Raw genomic sequence first — 10,813 nt, 5'->3', positions numbered from 1 at the left:
TATATATATAATATAAACATGCATTTATATATTATTATATACCAAATAAAATATTGATTAGCGTGTGCTATTTATATATTTTAAAAAAATTAGTCTACTCATTGTCTTCCTAACTTTCATGTTTTCACACTTAATCAAATTCCCACGATGAAATGATCTTCCATGATCATATACAATTTGAATAGAAAAATACTACTTTTCCAAATTTCTTGTTATTTTCATATTTATTTAATTTGAATAGTATTAATTTATTTTTACAAAAGTTTTAAAATTAAAATTGTGAAGGATTACAAAATTAATTGACCATGGCCATTTGTTTTTTTTATATATAAGTTTAATCTAATCTAAATATCTGATTATTAATTACTAGTTCCTTTAGTCTATATTAAGTAAAAAAATATTTAAAGACATAAATTCTCACTATTTTGTAAATATAAAAAAATATTTAATAATTTTTTAAATTTTTTAATAATTCACTTATTTTAAACTCAAAAAAAATAAATTGGGCTTTTCTCACCAATCGTCATTACAATAATGTGCCCGCATGTATTAATAGAGTGTTTTGACTTCCTTATGAGAAGAAGAAAAGAAGAAAAGAAGAAAAGATGAAACTTTCTTTTCTTCTTCTCTGAAAATCATAACATAATTCCAAGAATATACCGATTTTTTGGAGATAAGGAGATAATTAATGGCTTCTTCCACCTCTTCACGCTTCCTTTTTCCTCAAAATCAATAGATTTTCTCTATAAAAAAATGATATAGATATAAATTCTCTCTTTTTTATTGATATCAGATAGTATTTGTTAACGATTTTGAAGATTATTTGGTTGAGAAGCATATGATCCTGCGGAAATGGGAGCATGTGTATCGCGGCCAGATAGTTGTGTTGGAGGTAAATTGAAAGGTTCGAATAAGTTTAGGAAAAGAAGGGGAAGAAGAAGAAGGAAGAAATCTAGCTCACTTCACAAAATTGATGAGTCATTTCCTTTGGATAACTACAATCCAACATTTCAGGGTACTTTCTCTCTCTATCTCTGTTTTCATGTTTTTTTTTGGGGGGGATTATTAGGTGTTGTGATCTAGAATTTTGTTTAATTGTGAAAGTAATTAGCATTTTAAATTTTGTAATTTTGAGTCAGTTTGGTTAAGTTGAAGGGTTTTAAGATGGAGATATGGAGGTTTGGAGGTGATGAGATCCATTTAGGATGGAAAAGTTTCGATAAATTCGAGTTTTTAGTAGCTTAGTTGGTTGGTTACCTGAACTTTCACCTGGTTGGTTGGTGAAAGTATGATTCCTCACCTTGTAATCTTTTTTCCCCATTTTCTCTCCTCTATCCCCAATTTAGAAAGAAAAAAAGGAGTATTCTTTCGATTTTACTTAGAGGAGCTTTGGAGTGGCTGGAAAAAAGGAATTTAGTATATGGATTGATTGAGTAAGATAGCGGTGAGATATAGATTGTGATGAGCACCTCATTCTCAAATTTAATGGTTGTGATAATATGCAATTTTATCGGCTCGTCTTGTATACAAATTACCTGTATAGTAAAACTTTAGATGGTGTGTTGTTCCACTGCATACAATTTGCCTTAATAGTTTCACATGTTCTTGTAATGTCGTTTTCTTTTCCTAACTCCTATCAAATGCCTTCAGCAAGTGGCAAGTTAAAGTGAGATTGTATGTTTCGTTGTCCGTTAGGACATAAGTGTGTTTTCAACATTCCATCTATCATTCATTGAGAAGGATCTAGTATAGTTTAAGTTTTCATGTTTTTATCCGAAAGGTGAATAGCAGATAAAATCATCACAAATAACCTTCTCAATTGTTTAATGTTGGTCATGAAAATCACAGGACGGATTGAGGAGGCATGGTTTGATTCCGCTGCAATATTTGAATCTGATTGCAGTGATGAAGATTTCCAGAGTGTTCCTGATGGTACAGCATTCTAGTTTTCGATCTTCTGTTTCAACTGTTAGAATTTTGTTTCATTTGAACTTAGTAATTAAAATATAAACACAATTACTGCAGATGTACTCTCTGTCAACAGCTTTGATTGTGGGCGGACTAGTGTAGCTTCTATCAAAGATACTAACCATGGGGATGTTAATTTAAACCATGATGGACCTCACAGTGAGGTACGACCTGTTTTCCTTGATGAGATCTCGTCCTCTGAAAATATAGGTAGTGACAGGGAGGATGGTTTGTTGGAGAACTGTGGAATTCTTTCAAACAACTGTCTGCCCTGTCTTACCTCCACTGTTGTGCCTGTTGAGAAGAGATCTCTTAGCTCTAGTCCTCCAAGTTCAAGGAAGAAAGCGGACCTAAAGCTTCCCTTCAAATGGAAAGATGGAAATCCTTGTGCCACTCTACGTGAGTATCTACATCTAACTTTTGATCTAGTTGCTTTGGCACGAAGTTCTTCAAATGTGCATCACATAATGGATTAAGTTTGAACATCATTATTGGTTACTTTTTCAAATATTAGTTCTAAAGTATCTTAAATTTGTTGCAATTAGTAATTAGCAATTTTTTCTATTGAAGACATATATAAAGATGAAATTTTAAGAATTACGCTACGTCTATAATAGGATTTAGTTATTGTTAAGAGGAATATCTTTCAAGAAACAGCAATTATTATTGTTCAGAGGAATATCTTTTCTCAAAATATATTTTGGGGAATTAGCGTTCTTATTGGATTATCCATGTCTCATCTTCTTTGAGGCAAAATTGTGTGTTATCTGATGACTGTTTCAGCTGTTTTATATATTTGGAGTTGGTATTTTGGGACTATAACAACTCTCCGCAAATACGACTGAAAATGTAGTTGATTTGTACAGGGCAGTAATAAAACTAGTTACAGCTAAAACATACTAACCAACTAATTGATATTGCTCATATAAATCTTTCGCTAAGTGTGAATTCATTCCAAACGATTATAGGCCTTTTGAGGCCACTGTCTTCCATGTGATTTTAGGTGTACCTCGTCTCCTTTTAAGCAACTCCCTTAATATAGTGAAAGAGTGTGAAGGTGGGGTTAGTATAGAAGATAAAACAAAGGCATCCTTGTCAAGGTCCTTGATTCTCTGCTGCACCTCGGCGTGAAATGGATCTTAACAATCTACTTCTTAATAGAAAATTAGTCTAGCTGAGAGAAAGGAAAAGTAGTTCCAAAAGGAGACTTGACCTAGAAAATGCGCTCTTCACCTCAATGCTATACTTCAGCAGCAACGAACTAAGACGCTTCAGAAGAAAAGCTACATCCACTACCTGGCGGATCTTTAATAATGCACTTCTAAGGGAAAATTTAGTCTAGTTGTTTTCTCAAAATTCAATTTTGACCTTCTTAGACCTGTTTCGTATATCAAGCTGTAAAATCAAGAGAGAAGGAAAAAGAAAAGAAGAGAGTGATTGTGATAGAGGAACAGAATCCTTGACATCATATGTCTGTCTCTGAGCCTGAAAACTGGCTGTTTGGCATCTTATGTAAATGTTTGAGCTTGAAAATTCTCTATAAATTTGTCTTTCGGATGGACTCAAGAGTGATGATTAAGTTATCTGTGATCCAGTTACCAGATCAAGGAGAAGAAAATACAATTAGCTAACTTTTATTTGTTTTTGGGTGCAGTTTCATCTAAAACCGTGCTTCAAAGGCCCATAGCTGGTATCCAAGTACCAGTTTGCCTGTTGGAGAATAAATTGCCTGATAGTTGGTCCCATATTGAACCAAATACCTTCAGGGTCCGGGGAGGAAACTATTTCAGGTAATATACTTACAGATACACTTATTTTATGAGTGTGACAATCTAGTCATAAAAAAATGGCTTAGATGCAATCCTTCATTTACAAAAAGTAGAAAAGCAAGGGAAAATACATATGCCCGTAGTTAAAGATGTGTTTTGTGGACGTTATGGTTATCATAAGTTTGTGTATGCATGCTGTCTGCCAATGCAACTACCCTCTACTTTTGTTTATGTTGTATCATTCACATATTTTAACTTCTGCAGGGACAAAAAGAAAGAGTTTGCGGCAAATAATGCTGCATATTATCCTTTTGGTGTTGATGTATTTTTATCTCAAAGAAAAATTGATCATATTGCTCGACTTGTGGAACTTCCTGTCATTGAACACTCTGGGACACTTCCACCCATTCTTGTAGTGAATATTCAGGTACCGTTTAGTTTAGCTTTAAGAGAATAAGTGTATTTCTTTTCTTTTTTTCTCCATTGCTCTGGCTGTCATTAAGTTGGTCTGATGGTTAATTTAAAGATAGGTAATTTTTGTGCTTAAGATACACATGAAATGTGCTTGAGTCTCTTCAAAGTCAAAGTTATTCAACACCCAAATGGCTTTTGAATTATAAGACTTAATTCTCCTCCATGTAGGTTTCCAATATAGCTGGCCGTATAACCGCTATTAATAACAATATTCACGCATTTGAGTTGCTAAGATGCTGTTTTCGCCCTTCATTTTCTTTCTTTTTTACAGGTACCACTATATCCTACTGCAATTTTTCAGGGTGAAACTGATGGTAAAGGAATGAGTTTTGTCTTGTACTTTAAGCTTTCCGAAAGTTATGCAAAAGAACTTCCTTTTCATTTTCAAGAGAACATAAGAGTAAGTTCTAGACTTCTAGTTACCATGTCATTGGTCCTTGTTTCTCTTTTAACCTGTCTCTAGTTGTATATCTACTGTTGCTTCTTAATTGTTTAATCATGTTTCTTCATGTTCGTCTTTTTTATTGTGCCTCTTGTAACATTTGTTTCTCTATTGGTGTTTTCTTTTTTCACATTCTTTTAGTTTCTGTGTACATTCTCTAGTAGTATTGAGTTGGGTACTACTTGTTACCCAGTCATTATTTCACGGTTTATTCACCTCTTGTCTGTTTCTTTGTAAACTATCAGAGTCGGAATTTTTACTGAACAATCTTTTCCTACTCTTTCCTATTGATCAGAGAGTAATGGATGATGAAGTGGAAAAAGTGAAGGCTTTTCCAATGGATGGTAGTGTTCCCTTTAGGGAAAGGTTGAAGATATTAGGTCGTGTAGCAAATGTGGAGGACCTTCGGTTAAGTGCAGCAGAGAGGAAGCTTATGCAGGCGTACAATGAAAAACCTGTTCTTTCACGTCCTCAACATGAGTTCTATAAGGTATTATTGTCAGATTTGAGTTTTATTTGGATGAGCAACTTGAGTTTTATGTTTGTGTGGGCGGGCATTAGTATGAGTGCCATCACATCTTAGAAAAGAATGCACACATCGTCTTATTCATATTGAAGGAAATATGTTCAAGTTCTTATTACGTTGCTAATGATGTCTTTGTAGGGAGAAAATTATTTTGAGATTGATATAGATATGCACAGATTCAGTTACATCTCTAGGAAGGGTTGCGAAACATTCCTAGATAGGCTAAAGCTATGCTCCTTGGATGTAGGCCTCACAATTCAGGTGAGTATCTGTATCTGACCTCAAATTCTCTTCTTTCGAAAATCAGCTGCAAGTAATTATTCACTTTTCAAATCAGGGTAACAAAATTGAAGAATTGCCGGAGCAGATCTTATGTTGTATACGGTTAAATGAAATCGACTATGTGAATTATCAGCAACTCGGGGTTAATAATGAAACCCCTTGAATAGGTGCACAAACAGTGTAATCCACAGGGTATGGCAAATAAGTGATGAAGTTATTGTTAGCTAGTTTGTGTCCTTCCCTTTCTCCAATTGTCAAAATCTCTGTTTCAAATGTGCTCTCTCGCGAAGCAAATGGCTTATCGAGCGAGCTATAGATATTTGAATCTATGGACAAGGATGAGAAAATAGTCAATTGAGTGGGTGTTCTTTGTTTCAATGTTTCATCAAGCAGCATTCTTTCTGTTTTTATTTTGGATTTTTTGATGCAACACATCCATTTAGTACTTCATATGCTCAAAATTTTGAAAGTAAAGATCTTGGAGAATATGAAGGTAAAAAGTTGTAGTCACAGTTAGATCATATTGTAATAGGTTGTTTCAACAAAACTATGTGAAGAAAAAATATTTAAGATGGATGCTAACATTCCCCTGTAATGTTTGCATAGTAGAGCTAATCTAGTATAATGAGATCCAAAGTATGCAATAGGTGTAGCATCTTTGCACTCGGGGACCTAGTGATTAATGAAGTGGGAGAAAAATCATGGAGATTAGGGGTGTATTCGGTACGAAGAGAAATGTTTTCTAGGAAAATAAGTGAGTTTATTACTTATTTTCTTGTGTTCGGTACGTAGGTAAAAAAATATTATTCTAAAAACATTCGTGTATAATCTAGACAAATAGTATGAGATCGTGGGGATGGGGTAGAAGTGTGGGATGGTGGGGCTACCGGGGTGGGGTGAAAATGAAGAGGATACAATCAATGTGGAATGCCACTTATGGAACTTGCTTTTCCTATTTCTATTCGAAAAGTCATGTTCATCATTTTTTAAGGAATTTATTTTCCTAGAGAAAATGTTTTCCGAAAATTTTGATAAACCGAACATGAGAAAATTAGAAACATTTTCGAAAAAATGTAAACTCTACACCGAACAGGCGAAAACACCCTTATGAACTCGTTGAGAATGATTCTGATCTAGTTCATGGCCTAAGTAGAAGACCATGATTTTAATCTCTGGAGAGGCCAAAAAAGGTAGGTGATTTCTTACCTGCCACATTCTAGCCGGTAGTAGTATGTTCCTCGATGGAATAGTCTAGGTGCATTTCAAGCTGTTCTAGACACCACCGTTACAAAAACGAATACTTGAGAAGTTGCATGATAAATTTACATTTTAGCTATAAAAAAAAAAAAACAGAATACAATTAAATAAATAAATTTTCCTAATAAAACACCAACTGAATGAAGTATGTTAGCTGATTATCCAATCAAGAAACCAAGAAACTAAATGAAGTATTTTAATTGATTACTATCCTTTAGTGGAAAGACAGTTCTAAATTTAGTTACTTCCATGAGAAAGAACTGATGATGCTGTAGGGCTACTAACATTCTCCATGGTCCCTACTTGTGTTTTCCCAGTTAGCATATCTATAGCAATTTGAGCAACTTCTGCAAACCAGTCATCCTCTGGTAGTACACTGCAGATAAGAATTTTTTAACATTAATGAGCCTGCTCGTGTTGTCGGTTTCAATCGCGGATAAATGAAGAGGATTATGATTCAGGGGATTTGTTTTATTATCTATGGTATACCTGTATGGATCAATGTGGCTTGCAGCAACTGCTTCAATAGCTCTGCCTATGATGTTTTTGATTACTTGTTGAAGATTTCGAGACAAGTAACGCCCTTGTGAAGCAAACAGTATCACAAATTCCATATCTAGATAGAACTGCAGGGGAAACAGAATAGTGTTTCAGTTCTCAAAAGAATGGGAAGAGAGAAAAAGACAGATGAAAACAGATAATTTGACAAAAAAAAACCTGTTGAAGGCCAAGTGGACCTAAAGGCCTTGGCCCTTGTTCAATCTCTTCCCAGAAATTTTGATCTTCAGAAAGCCAGAGGATGATAGTTTCAGTGAGCCTCATCAAAAGAATAGTAGCAAATCTTTCTCTTCCCACAAACATGTCTGATGCTATGCTAGCAATTCGAGTTAACTTCCCGAACATTTCCTGATATACTGGAGATGGAAACCACTCTATCTCTTCTGGATTTCCATCCATATTTAGGTACATGTCTGGACTTAAACGAACGCCACCATCTTCCAAAAAAATGAGTTCAAGTGCATGTTGCCTACAAAAGCTGTCACGGAGCTGATCAACTAAACGTTGGAGTCTCCGTTTCAGTTCTCTCTGCTCTACAGGACGGGATTGTCTGTCCGTACTTCGTTTAGATGTATCATCTGTTTTATTAGATTGCTGTGCAGATGAAAGCTTGGCGGCTGCACGAGGGATTAGCTCATCTGATAACAATAATGCATTGGCTAGTAAAGCAATCTGTTCAGGTTCTGTTTCAGCCAGCCTAACAATTCTGTTTACAGATCCTTCGAGGTTCTCATTGTCCACTGAACCAGGTAATGCTTTTACCAACATACCTATATATGAGTTAAACACTTGCATCACACCTTCCAAAGTGTTTTCCGACAATTGTAAGATTTCGAGAGGACTAATGTCCTCGCAGAGTTCCTGTGAGAATGATCAAGTTTAGTGCCAGAAGGAGCTTCAGTTACATACTATAGGAAGATAACGATATGAGATGAAAAGCTATATGCAAGAGTTTTTTATTTCTGCTACAGTGCAAAGTTGATTACCTGAACCATTGTGTTGAATTTATGAGCACTGCTTGAGAGCTTTGGCTGGGAGGTGATTACACCAGCAAGAGATGAAGTTCCTAGAGAACGTGAGCCGATTGGTGGATAAGTTAGCGACCAATCATCTGCAGCAGCAAGTGCAGCAGTGCACTGCTCAATCCTCTTTATATTGGCATACAGTGCTTGCTCAACACAGGGCTTAAAATTTTTCAGGAGAACTGGTGAAAGGGCCAACCCGCGAGCTTCTAACAAAGAGCAGTGCCCGAGACTTATGTGAACACTTTCAGCAACAGGTCTTAAGCATCCTGATGCTGCTGGTGAAGCTATGACATATCTTTTAATAAGATGAGCAAAATTCTCAGTCTGGTTGACAGCCCAAGTTACTAGCTCAGATGTATAGGAAGGTTCATCATCAAATAAGGACAAGGAATCACTTGTGGCCTGTGCCATTGTCGAGAAAACAAGCTGCGAAAGAGCAGCACTATATGCTACTCCATGTGAAGTACCTGAAGGACGAAGACCCTGCATATTACCATGCAACTTCTGCTGGTGAGAACTTAACATTAAGGTATGAGCACGAGGTCCATCACCAAGACGTTTTAGAGCTTGTACTGCAGAACGAAGCTCAGCAGCACCAACTGAAGGCTTGAAAGAAGCTTCTGCTAACTGTGCTGCTAACTTTTGTTTCTGTTCAGTGATAACTTTCTGCAATGATAATAACGCTGATGGAGTCAATGTCTGTTTACTACGAGTATCATTTGCCATATGTTCACCTTCATCCAGCACATCCAAAACTTCATCAACTCTCCTCTCAGCAAGTAACACTTCAAGCTTCTCTATAAATTGTCCTAACCAACTCTCAGTATTGGTGCTATCATTATCACCATTATTAGACCTATCATCTTGTGTTGAACCATCAGAGCTAGCCAGAGAATCAACATTAATTCCTTCAGCTAAACCATGAACAATTGCTGCTCGAGTAGATAGGAGATTTCTCAACGCAATAAGCTGTCCTTCAAGATTGGATATTTCCCTTGATGTGCTGCATATATAAAACGAATAAGACACTTCTGCAAGTGATGATGCAGCAACAGCCTAGATACACTGCAAAAGGAGTGATAGTGGTTGTTTCAGACTAAAAATGTTCCAGCTTCATGTGCTTCAGGCAAAGTTCAGTTCTTGGCGGAGAGATATGTGAACAGCTCCCACTAAAGTTCAACGAACATCTACCTAGAGGAGCGACATTCACTGTAAGCATTCCTTTAAATTCTTCTGTTATTTAAGAGATATTTACTTTATAGCAAGTCGAGTTTTTATGGCAAATATATAAACATATCTTCGAGTTCTAAGAATGATATCTCAATTCTTTTAACCATAGCATTTTTATCCTTCTCATTTCGTTTCCAAAGATAACACCACTTATCCCAGAATGGCAAAAAATTTGGTAAGTAACAGATATTGAATTCATTAGTATGGCTGAGTTTGCTTACCGTATGAAAGCAGCATAGTTAGCATAAACACTTTTTCGCATTTCCTCTGCAGAAGCCTTCCTTAAGTCCATAAGGTAATGGCATAAATGCCTTATTTCCTGTTCAAAATTTCCAAAAATTTCTTTATATCAATACAGCAAAAACAACTTTTAGCGGTAATAAATATACACATTAACAAAGAATGTTAAAGTTTTTACCGACATTAGTTAATTGTCATTGGATCCAATATCACTATAGATTTTAGGAACATTTACAAAAAGTACTAATTACCGATAAAAATACATATTTAACAACAATTAAACTATTGTCGTTGATTAATTGTTACTAGAGCAGCACTTTACTTTTACAACAAAATAATCACATTATCCAAATTTCAAATTAGAATAACCAAAATATAAGAAACAGTTTTCTCCTTCGTGATCAACTAATCAAGTGCTGATTGGAGCGAGTTACTCGGATGTTAAGCACCCTTCACTTCCAATCCCCTGTACAATTTTGTTATCTTAGTCCATAATTCTGTCTCCAAAACCATATTTAACAAGAATGCACCAATAGATACGTATCTGCAAACAATGTTATGTGGTATACATAGGTTTAATGTCAATTTTACCCCCTTCGTCAAATTTCTGAAACATATGCAAACACAAATTTAAATTTCCTAAAATTAAATGAAACCTTTTCGCTCATTTGACGACATCGATTGGTAACATATGAATCAGGATCATATGCAGAAGCTTTGAATACTTTGAGTTTATCACTAAGTGATAAATCTTTTTCATCAAAATCAATTGAATCTCCTATGCTTGAAGAGAATGAACCTCCATCCATCTTTAATTAATCAATTTTATTCCAAAATAAAAAATAAAAAATCAACAACTAGTAAAGAAGAAGAAAAATGAAAAAGAAAAGCTTATTATGAATGTGATTCAATTTGTATCATCACGGTGGACTCGCTCCAACTCACAAGAATAACAGATATTTGGTTTTTTTATAAATTTGTTTTTAATTTTATTAATAAGAGATTTTAAAAAAATATATTTCTTTTTGTTATATTTATAAGT

The 10,813-nt window shown here is 35.1% G+C and overlaps 2 protein-coding genes across 2 annotated transcripts; one reads left to right on the top strand and one right to left on the bottom strand.

Moving 5' to 3' along the window:
- The first annotated feature begins 587 nt into the window (after positions 1-587).
- Positions 588-5,839, top strand: LOC102600560 (uncharacterized). Its single transcript, XM_006344231.2, has 9 exons — positions 588-1,015; positions 1,849-1,932; positions 2,026-2,367; positions 3,623-3,758; positions 4,002-4,164; positions 4,483-4,611; positions 4,949-5,143; positions 5,318-5,440; positions 5,517-5,839. Exons 1-9 carry the CDS (start codon positions 853-855, stop codon positions 5,622-5,624), a joined length of 1,443 nt encoding a protein of 480 aa, XP_006344293.1. The 5' UTR covers positions 588-852; the 3' UTR covers positions 5,625-5,839.
- An 82-nt stretch (positions 5,840-5,921) lies between these two features.
- LOC102590493 (exocyst complex component EXO84A-like) lies at positions 5,922-10,580 on the bottom strand. The gene is made up of 5 exons (XM_006344274.2): positions 10,428-10,580; positions 8,263-9,357; positions 7,436-8,137; positions 7,208-7,344; positions 5,922-7,094 (listed from the first exon to the last, which is right to left on the bottom strand). Exons 1-5 carry the CDS (start codon positions 10,578-10,580, stop codon positions 6,956-6,958), a joined length of 2,226 nt encoding a protein of 741 aa, XP_006344336.1. The 3' UTR covers positions 5,922-6,955.
- Between the last annotated feature and the right edge of the window lie 233 nt (positions 10,581-10,813).

Source organism: Solanum tuberosum, unplaced genomic scaffold (assembly GCF_000226075.1).
Source record: "Solanum tuberosum cultivar DM 1-3 516 R44 unplaced genomic scaffold, SolTub_3.0 scf00051, whole genome shotgun sequence".
Classification (NCBI taxonomy): Eukaryota; Viridiplantae; Streptophyta; class Magnoliopsida; order Solanales; family Solanaceae; genus Solanum; species Solanum tuberosum.
This window is presented reverse-complemented; position numbering and strand designations above follow the sequence as displayed.